Here is a 26,650-nt window from a genome sequence, read left to right on the forward strand (position 1 = left end):
ATTGGTTTGGTGCTTTTGGGATGAGATAGCACTTGTTTTGGGCAAGTTGAGGAATGTGAACAAGAATTTCTTGCTCACTGGGCTTATTATTCCAGGCAGGGGTCCTCTGTTGGTTGGCCATAATTAACTGGAATTTCCAATGCGGAAGGCACACCTGGTGTGTGGAGCGTCCGCGCCCAAGATATTCCAGGCCGTCACTAGAATTTCCAGTGCGGAAGTCCTCCCGTTCTAACCGTTGGAGAAAGAGCCGTTGGGGGCGTTTGGTCCGCTCTCGCACTGGAATTTCTAGGCCACGTAGACAAGAAATTCCAGTGTGGGTCTGAGTGTTGGAGAGCCTATGCGTGAGGGGATAAGGCTAGCTTCTCCCCTCCTTCTTCCTCACCACTCCTATTCCCCATTGTTGCTCTTGGTGAGCTAAGGTTCCTCTCCTCTCTCTTCTCCCCTTTGCTATGTGCCAAATCTTGAGAAGAGATTGAGTGCCCTTTGTGGGTGTGGATGAGAGATTGAAGATCCACCTCCTCCCCTTTCTCTCCCTCTCAAGCTTGGTGCTAATTCGAGTGAGGGATTGAGAGCCTAGTGTGTGCATTTAGGATTTTCATTTGGTGGCACTAGGAAATCTTTGTGATTGGGGATTTCTTGTTACTCTTGGTGATTGCCATCATCTAGATGGCTTGGTGGATTGTGGTCTTCGTCGTGAAGCATGCAAGGAAGATTATGCGGTGCTCCAGACAAGAAATTGTGAGGGGTATTATGCTCGCCCCGCGGGAGCTACAAAGAGCAATACTAGTAGAGCGTGTCATTGAGCTACCCTCACTTTTGGGGTAGGTTCTTGTGGCACCCAATGTGTGGGCTAGGTTTGTAAAACACCTATTAGCCACCGAACCACCGAGTGAGCGGTCGATACAACAGGGACTAGCGTGTTGGCAAACACGTGAACCTCGGGAGAAAAATCACCATGTTAACTTTGTTCTTCCTATTGGTTTGTATTCCCCATACACAAGCTTGCATTTATTCTTTCATGTATTGTAAGTAGTTGTAACTAGTTCTCTTGGTAGCCTTCCTAGTTGTAACTAGTTGTAACTAGTTTTCTTGCTAGTCGCATAGCCTAGTTGTAACTAGTTCTCTTGGTAGTCTTCCTAGTTGTAACTAGTTTCTTGCTAGTTGTTTAGCATAGTTGCAATTAGTTAGCTTGTGTAGCTTGTTGATTATCTTCTTGCTTTGTGTAGCATAGAAGTAGCTCCCTTGTATGACTAATTAACTTAAGTAGCCTTGTTAGTCGCATTGCTTAGTTTGTGTATCTAAGTAATTTGTGCTCTCTAATTTGGCTTGTGTATCCTTGTTATTGAGCATTGCTAGTGAGTTTAGAAGCTTTGTGCTTTTGCTTACTAGTTTGTGTAGGAGCTCCCTCGATTATCAAAGTACTAGTGGCATAGGTTTGTGTGACCTTACTCCTAGAATTGATTAGGTGAGCCTTAGCTAGCCCGGCACTTTTGTTGCCTAATTAGGATCTTTTATAAAGTGCTTGAGAACTTCGATAGAGGGGTGTAGTCTTGTCTAGACTGATAGTTTTAACTCCGCATTTATCTCGGTTAGCCAACGCAATTAATTTTAGAAAGGACTATTCACCCCCTCTAGTCCGCCATCTCAACCCTGCACCCACACAGGCCCAACCCTAGCACGGGCCACCACAACGGCTATATTGCCAGTGCCGGCATGAACACGGGTGTATGGTTGTGCCTAGATCGTGATGCTGGGCCGCAGTGCCGGCACAGGCATGCTACAGATAGTGGGTTGGCACTATGCTGGCCCGATCCTTATCAGCCATTGGATGCCTCATATCCTTTCTCAACCATTGGATGAACTCAATGGAAAACCCTAAATATAAAAATCACTTCTCTCCTCATGGTTGGTCGCTGCCCCCTCTCTTTTCTCACTCACTCTTCGGGAGATCGAGCACTGCAATCGCTTGCTTCCCTAGGAGGCCACCATCTCTCTCTCTCTGAGGTCGGTGACTTGGGTTGACCGCCTCTCCTTCCCTCGCCCCTCGAATGTCGGTTGCTACTCCCAAGATGCCGACTCCCTCCCTCTCTCTACCTCCCCTAGCCCTTTACCAACCGTTCGATGCTCCCGGTAACGACACCGTCCTCTCAGTCGATGACGTGGGGGCGCGAGGACGACCATCGCCAGCAGTGACACGATGGTAACAACGAGGTCGTTCCTCGTGCAAAGCTACAGTGCAAGGCTAGCACGTGCATGTTCTAGCTGCCGTGCCCGTAGTGCTAGCACAACATGAGTAATAGGCCATATGACCGTGCCTGGGCTGAGATGACACTACACGGCACGACAAGGATGCCCTGATGGCACTACATGGCACAAATAAGGCAGTGTCTAAAGTGTCGTGACTCATAGTGCCAGGACTGGGCCAAGACCTGGTCACCCATTTGACCATCTATATTCACGATGAGCTCAATGACCATGTCTTTCTCAGCCAGTCCTTTGTGGCGACGGAGTCTGCTGGTAACGATCTAACTCAAGAATGATTCTCCTAATAATCTATTTAAAACTCGTATAGTTAAACATATATTCATATTTGAGGTTTAGGCAAACCTTGTTGGTCTCTAAATGCACAACATTGCATTCATCAATCTTTACGGGTGGACAAGGGTTTATCACCTCGGTTGTTATGTGCAAAGCACAACCACCCAGAGGCTCCACCTCAACATCATAGACTAAGAAAAGCAACAAAATACACTAGCAATGCGGATTATCGCAAGAGGAGTAAATCAAGATAATATCATCAATTGGAACCTCAAACTCACAGATCTAGCCATACTAGACAAGATTAAGCCAACAAACTGCCTTGAGACACCCAAAATCCGAGCATCACAATGCAATAGAGCACGTAAACCATCGAATCGGGCCACGTGACAAGAAAAAATGTTAAGATTTCACCTTGCTTCGAGGACGGAGAGGAAGCAACAACGAAGAAGTGCACAGGTGGGAAAGAAGATGACCCGGGCTTGTGGAGCAGCGTCCACCACAGGCCAACATCTAGGCCAACAAACACGGCAACCACCGTCGTCGTGCGTCTCCTCAGTGTCAAGCCAAGGAAGAAGAAGACGATGAATCGGATGCGCACCCATCAACCAGCGAGACGAAAGAGGTGCAGCTGACGTGAGCCACGCGAGGCCTGCCTACGACCCCTCTGTCACCACGCACTGTCGGAGGAAGAAGGGAGAGGCACTAGAGTAGCGAGGAGAGTGGAGAGCGAGGGGGAGTGAGGACCAGAGAGCACGAGAAAGAGCGAGCGGCGACGGGGGATAAAAGGGGAGGGCGAACCCTAAAGTCATGGCGCTGACTTTCCGCATAGTGCGCGCGACGGAGGGAGTGCCCTAGAAAGGGCGAAGATGAGCCCGCCAGAGCCACCACCGAACCTTAGCCCGCGAGAAACGAAGAGGACTTTCGTTTCCTGGCGCTGGGCTCCCAACTGCCAGACCTTGTAAGCATCGAGACAAACAAACACGACGCACTGCAACTAGGGATGAAAACGGTAAGGGAAAATCCCATACCGATCGGCACCGTATACCGTATAAACCGACCGAATACCGTTTATTCGGGAAAAACAGAAATAGGAATTTACGCAGGAAAAAATTGGTAGAAACGGAAATGAATTCGTGTGAACTGTTTTCCCGGACCGTTTTTGCGGATTCTGTATTTTAGGGGGAACGGTCCCGTATTTTAGCGGGAATGATCCCGTATTTGGGGGTACCCAGGCTCTAGGCAGATCAACACAAGAAACAGAGCGTTTGTTTTTTTTATTTATCCCCCATGTCTCTTTGCGTTTGTTTTTTTTTATTTATCTGTTTCTTGTGCTGATATGCATGGACGACATTTTGTACTGTGTCTCCTGGAGCACGGTTAGCAAGTTCAATGATAATGACAATTTATACCTTTGTTTTTGGTAGCTTTACTGCTGATTTTTCAAGCATAAGTTTGTATTATATTGATGTCATGATGTGATTATTGAATTTGTTGTGTCGAGCTACATATTTGAAGTGGTTACATGGGCTGGTGTTCCTGATCCAACCGTTATTGACGTGTATCCGACCGTATCCGATCGTTCCCAACGTACCGAATATTCCATTTCTGATTTCTAGACCGAGTATTTCCGTTCCCGATTCCATTACAACAATAATATAGCCTTTCAGTCCCAAACAAGTTAAGGTAGGTTAATTCCCGATTCCATTACCATATAAAAAATATGAAAAAAAATAGTTAGAGGGTTTATCCGATCATTTCCAACGTACCGAATATCCCATTTGTGATTTCTAGACCGAGTATTTCCGTTCCCGATTCCATTACAACAACAATATAGCCTTTTAGTCTCAAACAAGTTAAGGTAGGTTAATTTCCGATTCCATTACCATATAAAAAATATGAAAAAAAATAGTTAAAGGGTTTTCCGGACCGTCCTACCGTTTTCATTGCTTAACTGCAGCGGGCCGGCTATTCTGTGGCCCGTCCAGACCGACAAACACGTCCAAACGCCAAAAACTGCACCTCACACATCGTCGCCCTAGCAGTTGACAGAGAGAAAAGAACAGAAACGCCTTGGTCCTTGAATAGGCAACTCTCCTCCCTCCCGTCCAGAATCCTTTCCTACTCGGCCTCGGCCCCATCCCCGAGCGTCTCCTCTCCTCTCGCTCGGCGCTCGCCTCTACCATGGCTACTAGGGTTTAGTAGCGCCGCCGCCTCCATCGCCGCCATCCTCAGCTTCCTACCGGATCCGGACGAGGCGCCGGTGTCATCCTCAACGCCGCCAACCTCCGCTCCCCCGTCGTCCTCACGCCCACCAGTACCAGTAGCCCTCGGCCTCTACCTCGTCAAGGTTAGGATCGTTCCACCTCTACCTCGTCAAGGTTAGGATCGCTCCACCTCTACCTCTGTGTATTGACTGTGGTTTGGGTGCAAGGCTCACACCCGTTGCTTGATCTGTGGATTTGTTTGCTGCATCGGTGTTAGGGTTTGATTTTTGTGGATTTGATCTGTGATTGATTACTGACAGCAGTAGACCGAGTTGCTGGTGCGGGAGAATGGGATAGATGGGGCAGCAGGGGTGCCATTCCTATTTGTAATTAGGTATATACTTGGATTGGATGAGAGGTTTCTATATAGCATGCAAAATCCTGTTATTTCCATGATCACGTCACAAGTTTTTTTTTTTGGAAAAAAAACAATGTGTGCAAATCCATTATTGAATATCTGAATGATACAGAGGAGATACTTATCCTATCTATGCGACATGTGAATTCTATTTTGTCTAAAATTCCATCTTTTAGATGTGTGACCTTTAGAATTCGAAAAAACCATATGTGCAAATCATTTATTGAATATCTGAATGGTACAGAGGAGATACTTATCCTATCTATGCGTCATGTGAATTCTATTTAGTCTAAAATCCCATCTTTTAGATGTGTGACCTTTAGAATTTGATTTAGTCTGAATGATACTGATGAGGTACTTATCCTATCTATCCATTATTGAAGCTTTTTAGAACGGGATAGATGATGCCCTGCTTACATGATAACACCTGTTAGGCACCTCTTTCTGTGTGTTTATGCTGTGACTGTAGAGTGACTGCCACGTGTTGGTAACTTGCTGTCTTATCAAGAAGTTGTTGAGGACGTATTTCTGTTTTTTGTCGTTTCCCGAATAGTTGGCAACTTGGCATGCACTTTTTTCTGTTGGATTTCTGTTTTTTCCTTTTCAGCACATAGCACATATGCAGCATGTAAGTTTATGCATTTATTTGTGCAGGCTTGATATTTGACTGGGGCACTGGGCAGAGTTTAACAAGTTTCAGCAATGGGGTTTGATAATGAATGTATCTTGAGTATTCAATCCCTTCCTGGTGAATATTTCTGCCCTGTTTGCCGGACACTCGTATATCCCAATGAGGCCCTACAAAGTCAATGCACACATCTCTACTGCAAATCCTGCTTGGCGTATGTAGTGGCAACCACACAAGCTTGTCCTTATGATGGATACCTTGTAACAGAAGCTGATTCGAAGGTATGCATATTTAATGAGTTTTTGTATGTGAAGTAATGGCGCTCCTCTTACTATCACATTTGCAATCTACAGCCTCTTATGGAATCAAATAAAACCCTTGCTGAGACTATTGGCAAAGTCGCGGTCTATTGCCTGTATAATAAGAGTGGCTGCCAATGGCATGGAGAGCTATCTGCCTGTATCACACATGGTACTACTTGCGCATATGGGAACTCTCCTGTTGTTTGCAATCGTTGTGGGACACAAATTGTGCATCGTCAAGTGCAAGAACATGCTCAACTCTGCCATGTATGTCCATCATGTCTTCAGTAACTTATGGATGTCTAGAACTATGCTGTAAGTGACGGTTTCTTTTTACTTTTTTTTTGTTATTTGCAGGGCTTACAATCTCAAACCCAACAAGCTGATGGTAGTCAGGTACAGCTAGCGGCGTCAACAACTCAGCCAGTCACCCAAGATCCATCACTTGCCTCAGCTGTATCTGCTGCAGCTGCAGCTACAACCCTACCGAAGCCATCTTCAACTACAGCCACAGCTGTAACAGATTCTGCAACAGCAACAGGAGGGGCAGCTGGTGCAACCACAGCAGCAGTGCCTTCTTCAGCTGCATCTACTTTTGCTTCCCAAACTCCAACAGCTGAGCAGTGGTACCAGCAGCAGCAGCAGCTCCAATACTCACAATACTACCAGCAGCAGCACCCTGGATCCAACCCTTACATGCAGCAATATCAACAGTATGACCAATACCAGCAGGTGTATCAGCAATACATGCAACCTCCAATGCAAGTACCATCCCAAAATGTGGTGCCAGGATCTGCACAACCTGCTTCTTATGTTCAGCCTCAAGTGCAGTCCTCTCAGCTGATGATGCAAGCCCAAAGTCAGCCCCAGGTCCATCCATTGACAAGTCAACCACAGCTTCAGCAGCATCCGGTTCAACCCCAACCCCAAAGTCACCCTCATCTTTCCCATGTTCAAGCACCTGCAGGTCAGTTGCAGCTTCATCAACCAATTCAGTCAGCCCAAGTTCCACAGCTCCAACCAAGTCAAGTTCCTCTCCAACCATCTGGTCTCCAAGTACAACCTGCAGCACATCCATCTGCTCCTACTCAAGTTGGTAACCAGCAATTTGCTACTCAAGCAACGGCTCGTCAGGTGCACCCACATGTACAAGCTCAACCTCTGCAGCAGCAACATATTGTTGCACAGCAACAACATCCACATCTGCAACTGCAAGCTTTACCTCCACAGCAAAATATTCAACCTCAGATGCAGCTAAACTCTCAAGTTCAGCTCCAGCCTCCACATGTCCAGCAGCAAGCTTACCCACAACCTCAGGCCTATCCTCAACAAACACATTTGCACCCCCAGAATGTTTCATATACACAGCAGCAAACACCACAAGGTGCTCTTTTGCAACCTGTACATGTGTCCCACCAACAAGCACATGTTTCTCATCATCCTGCACCGATGCGTCCTCCATTGCCAGGCCAACAGCCAGCTTTGCAGCCTCAAGGAATCCAACATACAACACAACATGAAAAACATATTGGGTTTCATGCTCAGTGGCCACCAATGTATTCCAACATCCCTTCCCAGGCACCACCACAGGGATTGCCCGCGCACTCATCTGTTTCCTCACAATCAGTTCAACCATACCAGCAAGGAATGTCCTCATCACAACAGGTGCATTCCCAACCTGGTCAGCCTTATACACAACAGCATGTTACTGGCAATACTGGACAACACGTTCAAACTTCAGCTGGCAGATCTATGACTCATCTTGCACCAACGCTGCAATTTCAGCATCAACAGCCAGCAGCAGCGCTTAGAACTGAGTCGCCTGCTGCTGGGCACCCTATTGGGCAGGGTTCTTTAGATCTTGAAAAAAATACTTCAAAATCAGGGAAGTCAGAAAATGCAACTAATGCTGTCAGTGAAAATAAGAATAGCGGTGCTGAGTCAGCTGTCATGAGACCTACAAAGTCGCAATTGGGTGATGAAAACATGAACAGCGAACAGAATGGTTTTGTTAGTGTTAGAAAAGATGCAGTGCAAACTGGCACTGTATCGCATGGTTTAGATGGTTCAGTTAGGAGGGATGGGAATACTCACCAGACAGGTAATTCACATGGTCCAGTTGTGCAGGGAGGCAAAGACCATAAGGCTTCAGATGCATCTACTAATCATGAGAAAGGACGGTCATTTCAGCAGGCATCACTGCAAAATGCAGGGGCACTGGGCTCTTTTGTGCCCCCAGGTGTGGTATCACGACATCCATCTGGACCAGATAAAATGCTTCCTCAGCATATGATGAATCCTGGCCATAAGCATGGTTTCTCTGAAAATATCCGTCCTCCGTTGCAACAACCATATGGTTTGTTTCATTCTGGAACGATACCAAGGCCATTTGGAGAGAACCAGGTTCAGATGCCAATGTCACAGCCTGGGGGTATCAGACCCAGTGATGGTATGATTCGACCTCGTGTGGTTGGCGCATTACCTGGACATCATGGTGCAGTGTTGCCTCCATTTGATCTTGAACGTTTGGGCCAGCCACATCCTCTTGGTAATACTCTTGATTATAGGCAAATACTTCCTTTTTTTTGTTGTTGCAAGTATGCTGACCTAACTTCCATTTATTCAGGAATGCTGAACAGCAATGACTTTGGTGGTGAGGGGTTCAACACTTCAGGGGGTGCAGCATATCCTGGAAGACATGACAATATCAAAGACGACCGGAAACATTTTCCGGTGCCAGCCCTTCTGGATGGTCAGGGCTTGCAAAGGGACCCTAGACATTTTGAGAGAGCTTTAGGTAGACCTGATGGTTTCCTTGATTCAGTACCTGGAAGACCTCCATTTCCAAACCATAGAAGTGCAGGTTTGCATGAGGATTTTCCAAGAAAGCAAAGTGCAACTGCCAGTCACACCGACTTCCTGTCACACGGAGCAGAATTTGATCATCATAGGGCTATTGGAATGCCTAATTTCAGAAACCCAGGTACAGATTTTGAAGCGATATGCATAAATTAATAACTGATAATATTAGAATACTTCAATGGCAGCAGTTCTTTTGGTTATATAAATGAAAGCTTGACTCTTTGAACTTTGAATTTGCCAATGATGTTCCTCCATTGAATTTGAATGTTTTCAGGCCCATTTGCTCAAGGGACAAGTGGCGGTCCTGGTGGTCCCCCTAAAACCCAGCTCGGCTCTGGTAACCTTCCTGGGAATTTACAACATTCTTTTGAGGGTCCAGACTTCCCTCAAGCTCCTTTCAACCTTGGTGATTCTTTTCCTTCCACTAGCCTACATGCTGGGTGTGGAGAACCCCATGGTAATAACTATTGCATTTAACTGAACCTTCTAGCCATCACTTTGCAGGTGACATGCATCCAGGTGACCCTCAGCTTGTCGCTGACTATTCTCAGCATGGATTTCCTAAAACTGCAGCACACTTTGGTTTGGTGGGTTATCAGTGCCTTTTTACATGAATTTATTCTTTTTTGTTACTGATTATGTATCAGCACTTCCTATATATGTTATTGTTGTTGCTGATTATGTATTGTTTAGCTACTAAACTGTTTGAGTGTTCTTACATCTAGGGTGGATTCTTGAGAAATGGGAATTCTGGTTGGTGCCGAATATGCATGTTTAACTGTGGGAGCGCAGAGAATCTGGATATGCATGTACAAACAAGGGAACATCAGCAATGTGCAATGGACATTGTCCTGAAAATGAAGCAAGATGTTGCAAAGAGGCCAAAACTGTGAGATATAAACTTATTTGATTTTGAATTTCCAAAGTGAAGCATTTCCCTGTTTATAAACTCAGATACTCTGTACTCAGGAATTATGGAGGCCCCAAGTCATTCAACAACAAAAAGGTTTCTGGGAAGGGCCATTTTCGTGGGAATAGGCGTTAGTGTTACCTGATTCAGCTTGATGTGGTTTTGAAGGTGAGTTCTGGCTATTCGATTGTGATCCACAAGTAAAGACATTTTGCCCCTATATGGTTCAATTGGTCACTTCCTAATATTTTCCCAGGTTGCTACTGGTGCTTATGGACGTTTCAAAGGCAATCGAGAATGGAGATCTCTTCAGGCATCCTGTTCATGCGGTTCAGCGTATTTGAAGTGGAACTTGTAATGGTCCCAAACTTTTGTTGCCATGTTGATCTGCAGAGTTCACATGGCTATGTTTACTTCAAGTATTTTTACTGAAGTTGTTCTGGGATTGCTTAACATGCTAGTACCCTTCTTCTGTATGCGATAATTTATGAATCCTGTTTCTTTCAACTAGGCTCATGCTTTGTCTAATGGTGACCTAATAATCCATGTTTTAAAGGCGGCTAGGCGTCCAGGCGAGTGCTTGGTACGCCTGGACGCCTAGGCGGCGCCTAGGCGACAAGGCGCCACTGTTTCCCAAGGCGAGCTGGGTACGCCTGGACGCCTAGGCGACACCTTTAAAACACTGCTAATAATAGACCACACTGAAACTTTTACAATGAGACTTGTAGTTGTCATTGGACATCCATAACATGGTAAATTTTTGTTGGAATCTGTTGGTAAGGGGCTAATGGAAACATGTTAAAGGTACTTTCAGTGCCTGAAAGTTATGCTAGTTTTGCGTAGTTTAAATACAAAAAATCTAAGGGCGTGGTGTATAAAAAATAGTTTTTTTACATCACAAAGCCCAATTTGCTTAATCATATATTTTAAAATTATTGAATGCTGATTCTGTGATATGTTCTCATTCAAAACAAGGACGGACAAAAGTGCTGCATTCCTGATTAAACACATGGGCTAGAGTTGTTGACATGTCATTGCATGGCAACAACAAAGCCATCCAAATCAACAAAAATAATCTCATTAAAGCGGTTGCCTATTTTGTGGCTGTGAGGGATCCATTAGTGTTAAAGGGAGGCTTGGAAGCCTGGAAGGAAACACAAAATATGAAGAGGCTGAGTTATAGAACCAAAGTATAGGTTGTGCTCAAATATAGAAGAAAAAGAAAGATATCTTGGTTTTCATATGAATACTGGTACATGCATCATGTATGCAGAGCTTGTTGATACCGATACTGGAGTTGTATTATTCACTTCCAGTTAGTTATTCGAGATAGTGATGGTTTTGTTATCATAGGTTTGATGTTCAGAATAGGACATCGTTGAACCCTACAGGCACTAAATGTTGTGGGTAAAATACTTAAGTTTCTAATTCATTACTGCTGGACAGATGGCTTGTTCAGTTATGTTTGATGTGATTGTTCGCATGTGATATATTTTGCTGATGGTGGCCTTTCTCTAGATGTCTGTTTTAAATCATCTGTCTTTGCTGTTTGTTTGCTAAGCAGAAACTGGAAAGTGTAGGATAATTTCCAGCAGAGGGCTCCTGTCATACTTGCATGTTTCCCTAACGATGGTAAGGATGACATGCTTTGATAATGCTGGTAAGGAAAGATAGGTATTGTGCTTTTATTACAATGCACTTCAAACTTTTTGACAGAAGTTTTTCATATATGGATTATGGCTAAAGTGCTGAAGCCAATCTGTGGCCTGTCAATTACTTGGACACTAAAGGTTCCAGTTTGTATAATTGTGGGGACATCATATGCTTTTGTTTGTAGGAAACAACATAAGACATATTTATGTGTAAACTAATGGATTGTGTACATATATGTTCATTCGGGGTAAGGAGTGACATTACACAGCTTGGTTGAACTCAATTTATGTGATCGCCAATTGGTTCAAGCGTGTCCCAATGTCATGTTTGATCACTTTCCAGCGCTTAGTTAGTTTGCCTGATAGCGTTGCCCACAGGAGCCCACCCCCCCCCCCCCCCCCCCCCCCCCCCCCCCCCCCCACCCACCCCCACCCCACAAAAAAAAAAAAACAAGCTGGTTGGGCATAACATATATTTCTCCCAAACACAGGTTGCTTGGGGTTAGACTTGTTATATACATTCTTCACCTGCTCATGGATTTTCACCAAACTACTCATAGGGTTAACGTTCAAATGTGTAACCTCTTCGACATACTACTGTGATTTTTTATAGAACTAGGTAGAAAGGTTATTTAGCAAGATGATAGTATCGTTCAGAACTTGGTGCTTTCTGCTCTACTACCCTTTGTAGCTGTTATTAGTTTGGATATGACCAATCTATTAAAAAGGCCCCACAGATTTATTCCCTTTTGCTGCATGCACAATTTGGTACTAATATTCCCTTCTGCTGCATGCACAATTTGGTTGGCTAGTTGCAAATGAATTGGTTACATATTTATTCCCTCTTCAAAATTACATGGCATATTTTACGTTGCTCAAAGGCAAGAAATCATTCGAGATGATTGCAGTGCCCTTATTTATTTTCTCTGATTGGAATGGGGGCTACGATGATGACTTAGCAATTGGAATGCCAAAATCAGTAGTTTTGTAATTTCGGGGTCAGCCGTGATTTGTTATACAGAATAGTGGGTGAAAATGAAAGCATGTCTGGCAAATTCCACTCAGGTTTTGACCCAAAGACTGGTCTGGTATTAATTGCCTGAAGCTTAGACTAAGCTAAATACAAGCATTTTTGTAGTACATATTCCTAACAATCCGGCCAAAATGTCTGTTTTCTTGAATCTTGGGTTCCCTCCTATTTAGCTTTGAATGAATTGTTGAATCACTGGTGCTAGTGCCATTTGTCACTAGTGTCAATAGTAAGTATGTTACAACGTGATATTATTTTACCATTATAATCAATCGGTTTGCTGTCACAATAGTAACTTGCAGTGCATTATATTCAATTTGTTTGCTGTTCGTGCTTGGCATAATGTGGACGATCTTTGTTTCTTTTGTCTCTGTTTTCTTGTGTGTTTTTTTGGGATTCATGTAGATGGTGGATGTGCCTGTGTGCCGACTGCTGTTTGAACGAACTGACCTCGCCTTGGCTCATTTTCTGCCAGCATCGGATGTTTTTGACTGACTCCAGGGCACCTCATATCAACTGAGCTGAGGTTTAAATTGTAAAATTCCTGTCCCGTAGTTCGTTCCTTACCAACTAATGCACCCAGGTGTAAAAGAAAATTTTTGTAATGTATTCACATATATTTCTATACAAGTTTGCAGTGTTAATATACCAATGTTCGTTTCAATAGAGTGCACCTACTAATTAATGTACCTCACCTTGTAAATAGATTCTTGTATTCTTAAAATTTTTTTAAAATAGAAGTTTCAGTGTAAGAAACCGATGTAACATTCAGTGGTGTATGACTACTAATTAACCTACTCGCTGGTATATGTAAATTCTTGTAATATATTCTTAAGGGTGTGGATGAAGTTTCTTGTATTCTTGAAACATTTCTGTATGAAAAATTCTACTTTGCAGCGTTTAGCTATATTTTTGAGTAATTTTGATGCAATGTGGTGCCCCTGTTTTTTATTCCCGAAACAGAAGCGACTGTTGTTGCATTGGACTTTGCCTTGGCTTAGCATGTGGACATTTAACTACTCCCTTTGTCCCTGAAACCTGAAAGAATGTCATTCTCACCTATTGAGGAGTCTATCAGTGTCAAATTTGATCAAGTACTAATATTTATATGTAAGTAATAACGTTAGATGTATAATGAAACATTTTCACAATAAAACTATCTGGACATACTATTTTTTTTTTGCGACTATTGGAGAGACTAATGTTGATATTAATTTTTGTAAATCTAGTTAGACTTATTTTAAACTTAGGATGCTATTTTTTTTTTGGGGGGGGGTGTGGGGGGGGGGGGGGGGGGGGGGGGGGGGGGGGGGGACGGAGGAAGTATGAGCGCATTTTTCTTGCACCGGTTCATAGATGATAAGAAAACTTTATGACAGGTATTCTTTTAAATACCTTATTGATTTTTTTTTTTGGGACTGAGGGATTAATATTTGTTTTGTGAAACATAGATAATAAATTTTTTTGTACTAAATAAAATACCCTAGTTTAAAGAACGAGGGGAAATTTTTTGGTCACTGTTGATTACAGTACCTTCGTACGACAGTACGAGCATGCAGTGATGCAAATGACGTGTGGAGTAGACAGAGAGCGATTTGAACTTCACGTATACACGGACATGAATTCCATACGCAAACTACTATTTTGGTTAAAATACTGTTTCGGCTGATTTGTTGGGAGAGAAAAACACTATTTCGACTGAAAAAACAAGCCGAAAAGTACGGATTATAAGACAAGCGAACAGGGCCTATGTGACCAGTCACGCAGAGTGAGGAAGTCGCGTCCCCGCGCCTGCGGTCTATGAGCCCATTACCCTGCTGCCGGTGACGGTGGTGGCGGTCGAGATGAGGGCGGAGCGGCGGGGGCAACACTCGTTGGACAGTGGGAGACGGCGGTTTGGTGGGGTTGGCAGCGGGAGCGTCAGTAGTCGTCGGTTGCCCTGTGATTAGGGGAGAGCGGGATCGAGCGGGCTGTGTCGGGAGGTGGGTGGTGCGGCGAGGTGTCGGGGGCCGCTGACCGACGGTAGTGGAAGAGCAGCGGCGGAGGGGTGCATGAGTAAGAGGAGCGCAGGAGTTTGGTGAGGGTGGAGCATCGCGAGCGAGGAAGAAGGTCGCGCGATAACGTCATCTAATTTCGTAGAACATGTACAATGTATTTACATTAAAGTTTTACAATTAAGTGTAACTTAGTTTGACTTCCTCCATGCCAACAGAACACATCTCTATCATTGACGTTTGACATCTCGCATACTCCTGTATACGACACAAAAGAGGGCACTAGGCTCTATATACACCATATGTGGCTATATCACTTTGAAGACCACCTGAAGAATAAACTCTTATTTGTATGCTAATCTAGAGTGGTAATATAAAGAAAAGTATAAACTTTGTTGTCCAATTACAAAAGCAGCCTTTCACAGTTTGATCATGGTAAAACTTATCAGATTTTTCTAGCACATTGAACAATTGATCTTTCCTTTCAGTAGTCCGATTTTGAGTCTCAAGTTCTTTGGCAAATTAAGTCCAGATAACATTCATACAAGCTATATTTGCTGTTTCAGCATCCAAGTTTTGAGTGATTTTTCTACACTTAGAACTCTAACTAAAGCAAATGTATCATCCTTAAACATCCTCTTGTGACTAGCTGTAGATTTGCTTCTAGTTGCTGGATCCCAATTCTTTGCTTCCAATAAGAAACTGCAGGTCATGGATGACAGACAGTTGGCATTTGTTATGCAGAAGCTACCTTTGGAGAAAAACAAGCTAAACTTCAAAAAGACATACGCTGAGAACTGAGGCTTGGCCTACTGCTTAACAGTCGAAAGTGCTCGGCATTTACTGGATGAGAATGGTGTACAACCATGGAATTTCACCTCCTTTAGGAAATATATCAAATCGCCTAGTTTTGGAACGTTCCTGTCACTGTCAATGCAAAGCAGAAGATTCAGACGACAACAACAAACATGATCACTTTCACAAGGAATGTACTAAAGGAGTTACCTATACCCTGTCATTCGGACCACCCATATGTCCCCATCCCCCTGCGTCCATGGGAGGAAGGCCAAAGGAGTGCTCACCATGAGGAAGTTGTCGACGCACAGGTCTCGTCATTCAAGCTGAGTTTGACCTTGTCCGCCAATCTCTTATGGCCAGGGTCATGCTTGAACCTTGGTATGCAAAATTTCAGAGCAGGGCGGTCAGCATCAAGTCACAAGCTCTTAAAAGGATGCGCAAAGAGTTTCTGTAATCTAATTGCACTAGTGACCCAACATGAACAAGGCAATGCTGACCATCTTTTCCGTATTCGCCGTGTGGCAAAGGTAACCTAGCAAGTTATTTCTGATATCTAGGACAGAGCCGAGTCTGGCTAAATGGTGGGGGAACGATGGTTCGATGGCTCCTGTTGTTTGTCTCCACCTTTCTTCTACCTATGAGCTATCCTCATACTCTCAGTGATAAACAAGGCCAAGCTGTACCAAACACAAGAAAAAACTCACCGACTCACGGTAGCCTTGGTTATGCATCCGATCAGCTATCAGGCTGGATCTGATGATTGGTCGTCTCTCTCTCTAAAAAGAATCGGCTGACATCTGCGATGGCGTCAGTGAGAATTCGCTGCGCCGCCGCCGCGGCACCACCCGCGTCCGTAGAGCCCGTGCGGGGAGCCGGAGGCACACTACCACTCGAACTTGCCCACCTCCACGGTTCTGCCACCAGTCGTCCACTGTCCACCACCCTGACCCTGTGGTTCATTGAACCTGGCCCTTCAACACTCGCCAAGGCCAGACTAGCCAACTAGCCGAGGCCGCCAGGGGGCGTCTGGCGTCTCCGCCCCGGCTCCTCCTTCCGCCAGGGCCCAGCAGCGGCCCTTTCGTCCCGCCCTCCCTGCGCTTTCCCTCCACCCCTTCGCGGACAAGCTGGTGCTGGTCAGCTGCCCCCGTATAAAAAGCGCACCACCAGCGGCGGCCAAGCCATCCGCTGCCCCCCGCATCGCCATGGCTCTCGCCGTCCGCACGCCCCGCTTCCAGCCTCGACCGGCCTCCATTTCTGTGCCCGCACCACCCGCCTCGACCTCCCTCGCCTGCGCCGGCGCCGCCGCCGCCGCCGCGAACGCGAGGCCCCGCGCCTGCGCCGCCGCCGCCGTCCGCGCCTCGCCCTTCACCGAGGCCACCTCCTCCTCGCGCTACCGCCGCGACGCCTGGTCCTACGCCGCCGCCGAGGGCTCCTCCAACTCCGCACCCCCGTCCTCCGATGCTGCCGCTGCCGCGGCGGCGGCGGGCCGCCGGGACGACGAGATCGCGCTGCAGCTGCCGGAGCTGCGGAGGCTCCTGGACACGCTGAGGGCGTCCAGGGGGAGGGGCGCCGAGGGGGCAGACGGCGGCGGCGGGCCCGGGAGGGTGGCGCTGGTGGGAACAGGGCCCGGGGACCCCGAGCTGCTCACGCTCAAGGCAGTCCGGGCCATCGAGGCGGCGGACCTGGTGCTCTACGACAGGCTGGTGTCTAACGACGTGTTGGACTTGGTCGGGGAGGGCGCCAGGCTGCTCTATGTCGGCAAGACGGCGGGATACCACAGCCGCACCCAGGTGGGAACACTGTTCCTTCGTTTCGATTTTGGATCAATTGAGGTTTACACGCGATTGGAAATGCTAGTTGGGCGGGCATTCTGCAATAACGATTTCAAGTACGGAGTACTTTTTTCTGGGGACGTGCCAGACAACTTCCATGAAGAAAAACAGAGCTTGTGCCATATGGCTGTCTCTGTCTGGAAAAAAATAACAGAGAATTGAGGCGACCTCAGCTTAGGACTTTGTACCTTTCCTCCCCCTTGTTGGTAATTTGTATGTTTGATGACTGATTGATGCAATGTAGGAGGAGATTCACGAGCTTCTGCTGAGCTTTGCGGAGGCTGGTGCCAATGTTGTGCGCTTGAAAGGTGGCGATCCTCTGGTAATTTGCTCTTGCTTGCAAATCTACTTAGCACCTTAGGGTTATTGTGGCACTTACATTTGTTACCCAAGCCAAACAACAAAATTGGTTTGACAACTTTTGAGGACTAACTTTTTTAAATCATGATCCATTCTTGGTGTGGCTTGAGTCATTTTCACGTGATGGATTCATAGAACTGATTGTCTGATACTGATTAGTACTGTTATGATCTATATGTCATGGCTGTCACATCTGACTCATCAAAGCAGCAGGTCATAAAAGAATAAAAGTAAACCCTCAGGCTACTGTTTTCCTTTGGAAAGGAGACAATATTGCTAGGATGGGAAAGATCAATCATTTGTAAGCTGTTGTGTTTGCAGAGAGTGTAGATGATCGATCATGTCCTTATTTAATCTTTTCAGTTATCATTGCAGAAATACTTCTCAATTCTAAGTGTGATAGCCTTTCATTAACCGAGACAAACAATGCCACTTAATTATGCCCTGTACTTTGTTTTATCTGTATAGTAGCAATAGCAACTGACTCTAAATTTTTTCTATTTTTTCATTCATTTTTCTTCAAAAGGATTCCCATTCTTATTGGCTATTTGGTTATACCATCTCATGTAAATTCCATGTGGATGTATCATTTTAGAGATCCCAGAGCCATGGGGGTGCAGTTGTACTTTTTCTAATAAAAAATAGAGGCAGAGAAAAGTAGCACCAACATTGCAATTTTTATCACTTTGAGCATAGACAGTGTTTCACTCTACATATAACTCTCTGGAATTGCGCTTCTATCTGTGGGCAATAAATTTGCTTGTATTCCTTTCAGGTTTTTGGAAGGGGTGGAGAAGAGATGGATTTCTTACAACAACAGGGAATCGAAGTTGAAGTTATCCCAGGTATGATAATCCTATTGCACTAGCTTGGATACTTTGCATTGTTGGTTTGTAGCAGTTATGAAATACTTTGGATCTGAATTCCAAAACTCTGCAGGAATTACTTCTGCTTCGGGAATTGCAGCAGAACTAGGCATTCCGCTAACCCATAGAGGTGTTGCTACCAGGTATATGCTTAGCCTTTTGTAATTTTATTCTACCTAACTTTTAACTACTACAAAAAGATTTCCCCTTTATATATGGAAATGTTTCTTCTAAATGACTTTTCAACAAGCTTCACCATTTCGTAGGATCTGCAATACTCCCTCAAATGCAGCAATTAGCATGCCTAAATGTGGATCTTTTGAGCATTTTCTATAGGGTTGAGGCTTTAAGTGTACTAGTTACTTGCTGTAACTCTGAAATGGTTCCCGTTTTTCACCATACCTGTCTCGTTGCGTAGTAAGGGGCTGTTTGGATTGAAGGATTTTCACGGGAATTTTGAAGGAACACAATCCATAGGCAAGGAATTGAATAGGAGTGTTTGGATTGAAGGAATACAGAGTTCCATTCCACAGGAAAGGGAATAGTCGATGCACAAAACGTAGGAAATAAAACATCCACTGAGATCCAAGGGAAAGAATCTTCGCTGCTTATCTACTCTCCCACCAACCTTTCATCTCAGCCATGGGTCTACTCATCCGGTAACTTCCGATTTGGACAACAAGGCTGTTATTAAGTGGATGCACACAATAGAGAGGGGAGAGCAGCCGATGTTAGACACGGGCTGTGGTAGGATGCTATTGGATAATGAGGATTTGGCTGAACTTTTCTTCGGGAGAGGGAAGAGGAAAGTCTAGCAGCTTTGTGCAAGAAAATTTGTGTCTGCAGATAACTTTATTATGGGTCCCATGCTGTATAGCCGTACTGGAGATAATTGTGAATTATGGGTCTATATGAATTAAATATGTTTATTTGCTAATAAAAAATTGACATTGTAATGACAAATATTTGAATAATAAAACAAGTATTCTTGTCTTTTAATCACACCTTATGTTTTCAGAATCCTGTGTTATAATTCCTACATTCCAAACACCCCTATCTACATTTTCCTGTGTTTTTCCATTCCTATGTTTTCCCATAACACCTATACCCTATTCCTGCGGTTTTTTTCCTTTCCTTCATTTTGCATTCCTTTGTTCCAAATAGGCCAAGTTCTCGGTATTATTTTCTGCAGTTCTGCTGTGCTATGGTAATGGAATAGCAATTTTTTAGTTAAAAACTCTCTTGCATCGTTAAATGAACAGAAAGGCACTAGCTTGTCTCTGACACTGTAGTGTAGAGAGAGAATATTTCTTAAGTGCTTATAGTAGGATAAATTGTTGACATATAATCTTCGCTGCAGTGTAAGATTTTTAACTGGCCACTCCAGAAATGGTGGGACAGATCCACTACATGTAGCTGGAAATGCAGCTGATCCGGACACTACTTTGGTTGTGTACATGGGTTTGTCAACACTTTCATCACTTGCTCCAAAGTTAATGAAGCACGGCCTGCCGCCAGATACCCCTGCTGTTGCAGTAGAGCGCGGGACTACACCTCAACAACGAACGGTAGCGACTCTTAGGCCCTGAAAAACTAAATTGTGTTTAACCTTACTCTGCCATTCTGAATGTTCCTTACACTGTAGGTGTTCGCCTTGTTAAAGGATCTTGTTGATGAAGTCAAGTCAGCTGATCTAGTTTCTCCAACTCTAATAATTATCGGGAAAGTGGTATCCTTGTCGCCCTTCTGGGTTGAGTCATCTGAACATGATGCACTGAAAATTGAGAGCTCGTATGCAAATGAAGCCAGATGATAACATGCTTTCCTGATTTTAGTGATTGGACAATACTTTGAGTAATGAAATATCCCAGATACGAGCAGTTCCAATTGAGATCCATTTAGGACATGCGAGCACAAGTTCGACCTGGTGTACACAAACATTTCAGGAAGCATGGATTCTGAATGATGGATGGTAGCTTAAGCCCATAACAGCCTTGGGGCAGAAGCGCATTTGGACTGATCATGCTCGACTCTTTGGCCTAATCTACCTGAGATCCACAAATTTCGATTTAGTTGTTCAGCAATAGTTGTGTGCTTCTGTATTGCTTTGGTGGGAATTGGTTTGATCCCCTTGCTTCTGTTGATGAAGAGGTCATGTCTGGATGCTTGAGATTAAGTATGTAGACGGCTTTCAATTCAGTGTCGTCTTTGTTTTCGGGGGTACTGTAGCTAATAATTGTCCAATCGTTTTGTTTTTATTTGCTAATAATTGTCCAATCGTTGACTAATTAGGCTCAAAACGTTCGTCTCGCAAAGTACAACCAAACTGTGTAATTAGTTTTTAATTTCGTCAACATTTAGTACTCCATGCATGTACCGCAAATTTGATGTGACGGGAAATCTTCTTTTTGCATAGTGTCAAATTCTGGAATTGGGAGGAACTAAACATGGCCTGAGGCCCATTCGGAGTGCAGGGATTTTGCAGAAATTCGACGATAAGTAGTTATATTTTTGTGGAAAATAAGAAACTTTCTGCTCCCCAAATGTAGATAACTGTAAGGAATTTTTTATCATCTTTAAAATAAATACATTGTTTTTATGTGTTCTGTTCATCTTTCAAAACTCAACGTAAAATACAGACTGAATCAATCTTTAAGAGCATGTATAGGAAAGGGTTGTATTTGGCTGGTGGAGAGAAGCGCCTGTAAACTTATAGCCACATTATACATAAAAAAACCAAAAAAACTTTATGAGAGAAAAAAGTGGTTGTAAGGGCTGACTACTATACGATTGAGTTGATAGGTAGGTTGTAAATGTACATATATCTAGTAAAGAGTTATATTATTAGCTTTGTTCTAAGCCAGTCAGGTTCAGCTCATTTAGGCCTCTTTTGGGGAATTTTCTCTATTTTTTATGTTTTCCTATGAAAATAAACTAAATTTTGTGTAATTCCTGTCTAATACTCGTAAAATTCCTACATTCCAAAGGGCCCCTCGGTAGTTCTTACTTTTCTTATGAAAACTACCTCTAATAATGTCGATATTACTGTTCTAAATTTTTTTGACGCGACGAGGTTGCGGTTTCAATATAACTTTTGTACGACCTTTGTAACGGACAAACGGTCTGAAAGGTCAGCCTGGGCATTCGGTATTACCGAACCGATCGGTTCGGTACTTCGGTTCACAGAGAAATTCGGTTCCTCAGAAAATAGGTACCGATCGGTTTCTTCCAAAATTCGGTTTCGAGGAAATTCGGTTTTGGTATTTTTGGTTCGGTTTTGGTATTTACCGAAAAATACCAAACTGACCGCATGGACATGTAATAGTAGGTTCAAAAGCTAATTTTGACATAATTTGGACATGATTTCATAGAGAATAATAATGCCAAATACATACATATAAAAGTCCACAAGACTATAAGAGTAGAGTACCACAAATACATAATATAATAGACTAAAATAGTGCTATCAATAATATAACAATACTCAAACTTAGCATAGTTCGGTAAATTCGGTTCCCCGAGGTAAATTCGGTTCCTGGGAATTAGGAACCGAACAGGGCACCGAAAAATTTGGTTTCGGTATTTTGGTTCGGTTCTCTCACGCCGTCCTATATGAGGTAGTGTATTAATGAGTCCATTCAAGAAAATCTTAGAAGACAACGGCGAGCCGTTAATTCTGGTACACCCAGTGAGAGTTTCATTTACATTTAGCGTGCTACCAAATATGCGTTTATGATAACATGACAACATTTTTTAAGTAGAGAGAATAAATGAGTTTCATGTAGCACATAAAACAGATTGGTAAACTCCATTTAACAATTCAGTGAGCAGTAGTAAAGTTCTACAATTTGGTATTTTAAAACAAGTACAAATTAACTCAAATTTGTGTTCTATACAAACCAAAAATATTTAGCGTGAATTTTGTTGTCGCCGCCCTGTGCCATGGAGCCCAGCCACTGATGGAGTCCTCTTCTCCGCCGCCGCCGCCACTGGGGAAGAAACAGGAGAGAAAATGAGCGCATGAGCGAGCGCCAGCGGGCGATGTGCTGATGTCTCTGACCTGCAGAGTTGTGGCAGGGGAGAAGTTGGACCACAACCCGCTAGGTAATGGAAAAGTAGCATGAGAATACATGTTTAATTTGGGCTGAATTTTTTACATGATATTTGTTTGTTTTGACTTTATTTTCTTTCTTTTCCCAATACACATACATGTATGTACTGTATATACAAGGGTTTTCAGCAAAATTTTTGGATATTCACCTGAATATCCTTGAATACAGGTAAGCACTCTTGGGCGTTGGGCCTGTTTGGTTTCTTTATCAGCCTTGATTGCTTTATCTTGCTTAGCCTTGCGAGGTCAGGTGAGCCATTTTAGCTCTTCTCTGCTAGCAAGAAAAAACCTTACCCGCAAAGTCTCGAGGCACTATAGTTGGAGATCTGCTTCCATCCACGCCCTCGCTAGGCAAGACTATACACTACGGAGCAAGAAATCCAAGCACATCTACTGCTACTACTACATCACAAGACCGGTGTAATCTTTCTACCTAGGGACACGGGATCTGGCAAAGATCTTTCGCAACAGTGACAGATACTAGAATACACATGATCTCCAAGCGTGGGTTGCACTCATGCACATGTCTGACGGCAATGTCACTAGATGGTAGTACCTTGTAGCAAGAAATGCATAGGAGGTTCGTCTTTTTAAAATAATGGAAGTAAACTAATAGGCTTCGTACTCACCAACTTACTCATAACTCAGAAATCAGACCAATTCGTTACAAGAGTTCACACATAAAAATCGTCTCTAGCTAAAAAAAACAATCATCAATCCTAATAGAGGCCAACAATACATCCAAGGCGAAAAGGGCAAGAGCCGTCATCTCCAGCATATTGCAAGCGTGGATGGTGAGCTCCTCCTTCTCAAGTTGCTGCAAGAGCACCTCCAGTGTGTTCAAAAAGCGAACCGTGGGCAGGGTAAACCGAACCAACAACGTTGCAGTGTGCGAACCATGATTGTCAGTGAAAAACATCTAGGCTCTTAGTTGGGTTCTGTTGATTAATGAAGACACAAAATTACTGTGATTAACGTGTGTTTTGCAGAGACAAATTGAGTTATATTATGGTAATGGTGATTATTGGGGCAATCGATGGTTTCAATGCCCCTATCAATAGAAATCGTTTCGGTTTTTAAAGGATGGACGACAAGGTTAAGGTAGGAATAGTTCTAAGTGTCGTTTGGTGTTGAAGAGACACTTAGAGTAGTTTAGGACTTTGTTTTTCCTTTGGTCACACTATTAAGGGGGTATGAACTGGTGGTTTGTCCTAGGTGAGTATAATGTGTTAGATGTGATGCACACTTGTCAAACTTAGCACTAGCTAGCTCTGAGTTGGCCCAAAGATCATTTGAAGTCAAACTCATTCACAAAGTTTTTGAATCGGAAGTGAATGAAGTGTTGTTTATGTTTATCGGATGCTGAAGAAGGACCGGACGCTAAGGCGTAGTGTCCAGTCAGTGGTAAGTTGCGCAGCGGGGGTCTGCTTGAAGACCAGACGATGGGTCTGGTTGTTGACCGGACGCGTAGGTGCCCCTACAGCCGCTCTCGGCTTAGTGATCACAACAGACCGGACGCAGTGCAGTGTGTGACCTGACTCGCTCGTGGCCGAGTCCGGTCAAATACAGAAAGGGTCCAAAGGAGGCATTTTCGGACCAGACGCGTCATGTCTGGAGGGACCGGACGCTACAATGAGTCAGGTTAGTTTAACGGTCGTCTGTCGATGCTGGCATCATTGTAGCCATTGGCTACTGACTGGACGCGTCCGGTCACTTCGTTTTGTGCTAAGTTGGACCCTAACGGTTATGTTTTGAATGGGAGTGTTTAAATACATCTACTCGTGCAATTTAGCTCTCTTGCCCATTTATTCAGCTGAGGAAACACTTTGGAGTGCAAGGGAGAGTAAGAGCCTAGTGGGATGATCGAGATTTGATAATCCAAGATTAAGGGCCTCATTAATGCATATCGAGTAGCAAGTGTGCATCCACGTTTCTCATTAGGCTTGTCTTGATCAAGTGAGAGTTTATGCTTGTTACTCTTGGTGATCGCCATCACCTAGACGGCTCGGTGGTGATTGGAAGCTTGTTGATCATCCTACGGAGCTTATGGATGACCCAAGCCATGGTGTGAGTGGTTGTAGGTGATTCACCGCAACAGAGTGTCAAAGAATCAGCTCGTAGAGAGCACTTGATCCTTGCGTGGATCAAGGGGGAGCTACACCCTTGCGTGGGTACTTCAACGAGGACTAGTGGGGAGTGGCGACTCTCTGATACCTCAGAAAAATATCTTCGTGTTTCTCTCCCTCTCTTTACTTTGAGCATTTACATTTGAGCAATTCAATTCTTATCTTTACATTCTTAGAATTGCCATGTTAGAGTAGAATTAGAACCTAGGGTGCAAAACTTTTATGCGGTAGATCAATAGAGAACACACTTAGGCACTAGGAGTGAAATGGGCTAAGTGTAGGGCTTAATTATTGCAAGAAATTTAGAATTAGTCCAATTCACCCCCCTCTTGGACATCTTGATACTTTCAGTTGGTATCGGAGCCTCGTGCTCCTTAAATTAGGCTTAACCGCCTAGAGCAAGATGTCCCATGAGATGGACCCCTCCCGTCTTTGAGGGAGATGATTTTCCTTATTGGAAAATTTGCATGGAGGCGTATCTAGAGGCCATAGATGTTGGAGTGTATAGAGCCGCCACATAAGGCTTTCCAAAACCTAAGGACCCCGCCTACCTTGTTGGTGATGAGGTAAATTATGAGAAGTGGAATGCAAAGGCTAAAAACACCCTCCTTAGAGGCCTTTGCAAGGATGTCTTTAACCGTGTGCAAAACCATGAAGACTCTCATGCACTATGGTCGGACATTTGTGTGCTCCATGAGGGAACTAAGAGTGAGCGTGAGGAATGCTATCACCTTGTGATCAAAAAGCTAAATTTATTTGAGATGCTTCCTAATGAATGTGCTAATGAAATATATTCTTGCTTGAATGTTCTTGTAGAGGAGGTCAATGGGCTTGGACTCACTCAAATGCAACCATCCAATGTTGTGAGAAAGATCTTGAGTGTCCTCTCCATTGACAAGTATGGACATATTGTGACGGTGCTTCATCAAGGTGATCTTTCCACCGCTACGCCAACTCAAATATTGGGGAAGATCAATGCACATGAGATGTACATGCACATCACTCCATAAGATGGCTCTTCTTCCACCAAGAAGAAAGATTTAGCATTCAAGGCTAGCCAAGAGAAGAGGGGCAACGAAAAGATCACTCATGATAGTTCAAGTGATGATGAAGTTGATGATGTAAATCTTACTCTCATGGTGAGAAGAACCACCAAGATGCTCAGAAAGCTAAACAAGAGTGGCATCAAGTTTGATGGCAAGAAGAAGAAATTCTTCACTAGTAGCAAGAGAAAGCCCATCTTCAAAATGGATTGCTATAATTGTGGAGAGCTTGGTCATCTAGCTCATCAATGTCCCAAGCCCAAGAAAGACAAGTACAAGAAGAAGTACAAGAGCAAGAAAGATGACTCAAGTGATGATGATGACGAGAAGAAGAAAAACAAGCCATACAAGAAGAAGGATGGCAAGAAGAAGGAATATCACAAGAAGAAGAATGGCAAGGCTTATTGTTGGTGATTGGATCACGGATATTGAATTATCAAGTGGCTCATCCGATGGTGAAAGTGACAATGAGAAGGAGAAGGTGGCCGCCCTTGTGATTGGGTCTTCATTATCTTCACTGCCACCGCCACCATCATCCTCTACACACCTATGCCTCATGGCCAAGGGTGATCGAAAGGTACAAAGTGATGATGAGAGTAGTGGTGATGAAAATGGTAGTGATAGTGATGAAGAATTTGAATCACCCTCCTATGATGATCTAGTTGTCTTGCTAAATGACTACACTAAAATCATAAGAAAGACAAGAGCTAAAAATGAAAAGCTAAAACTTGAGAATGAGTCTCTTTTAGCAAAATATGACATAGCAAAAAAAGCTAATGATGAGCTTAGAGAAAAAGTTGAAATTGTGTCATCCAAGCTCAAGGAGCTCAAAACTTCTAAAAAGGAGCTTATAGAAAAACATGATAACTTGAGGGGATACACAATGAGCTCACCACTAGATACAACTTGCTAAAAGAAGAATGCACCACTCTCAAAGTTAATCATGATAATCTTGTGCGTTCTCATGCGTATT

The 26,650-nt window shown here is 44.0% G+C and overlaps 2 protein-coding genes across 2 annotated transcripts; both read left to right on the forward strand.

Annotated features, from left to right (window-relative positions):
- Nucleotides 1–4,629: 4,629 nt before the first annotated feature.
- On the forward strand, nt 4,630–10,372 carry LOC136450194 (glutenin, high molecular weight subunit DX5-like). The gene is made up of 10 exons (XM_066450548.1): nt 4,630–4,919; nt 5,818–6,072; nt 6,145–6,360; nt 6,451–8,641; nt 8,720–9,076; nt 9,230–9,361; nt 9,460–9,542; nt 9,681–9,844; nt 9,925–10,033; nt 10,122–10,372. Exons 2-9 carry the CDS (start codon nt 5,866–5,868, stop codon nt 9,998–10,000), a joined length of 3,426 nt encoding a protein of 1,141 aa, XP_066306645.1. The 5' UTR covers nt 4,630–4,919; nt 5,818–5,865; the 3' UTR covers nt 10,001–10,033; nt 10,122–10,372.
- Nucleotides 10,373–16,476: 6,104 nt separating this feature from the next.
- LOC136450195 (S-adenosyl-L-methionine-dependent uroporphyrinogen III methyltransferase, chloroplastic-like) lies at nt 16,477–20,803 on the forward strand. Its single transcript, XM_066450549.1, has 6 exons — nt 16,477–17,129; nt 17,416–17,493; nt 18,307–18,376; nt 18,471–18,540; nt 19,758–19,965; nt 20,043–20,803. The coding sequence occupies exons 1-6, from the start codon at nt 16,542–16,544 to the stop codon at nt 20,208–20,210; spliced, it is 1,182 nt and encodes a 393-aa protein (XP_066306646.1). The 5' UTR covers nt 16,477–16,541; the 3' UTR covers nt 20,211–20,803.
- The last annotated feature ends 5,847 nt before the right edge of the window (nt 20,804–26,650 follow it).

The sequence above is a fragment of the Miscanthus floridulus genome, chromosome 5 (assembly GCF_019320115.1).
Source record: "Miscanthus floridulus cultivar M001 chromosome 5, ASM1932011v1, whole genome shotgun sequence".
Lineage (NCBI taxonomy): Eukaryota > Viridiplantae > Streptophyta > Magnoliopsida > Poales > Poaceae > Miscanthus > Miscanthus floridulus.

What these genes read in the sequence shown, in the direction of transcription:
- LOC136450194 (XM_066450548.1), top strand. Translation starts at nt 5,866, where the DNA reads ATGGGGTTTGATAATGAATGTATCTTGAGTATTCAATCCCTTCCTGGT. An exon ending in TAACAGAAGCTGATTCGAAG is followed by an intron (nt 6,073 to 6,144) that starts GTATGCATATTT and finishes TGCAATCTACAG; the next exon opens with CCTCTTATGGAATCAAATAA. An exon ending in CTGCAGCACACTTTGGTTTG is followed by an intron (nt 9,543 to 9,680) that starts GTGGGTTATCAG and finishes TCTTACATCTAG; the next exon opens with GGTGGATTCTTGAGAAATGG.
- LOC136450195 (XM_066450549.1), top strand. Translation starts at nt 16,542, where the DNA reads ATGGCTCTCGCCGTCCGCACGCCCCGCTTCCAGCCTCGACCGGCCTCC. An exon ending in TGAAAGGTGGCGATCCTCTG is followed by an intron (nt 17,494 to 18,306) that starts GTAATTTGCTCT and finishes TATTCCTTTCAG; the next exon opens with GTTTTTGGAAGGGGTGGAGA. An exon ending in CGAAGTTGAAGTTATCCCAG is followed by an intron (nt 18,377 to 18,470) that starts GTATGATAATCC and finishes AAAACTCTGCAG; the next exon opens with GAATTACTTCTGCTTCGGGA.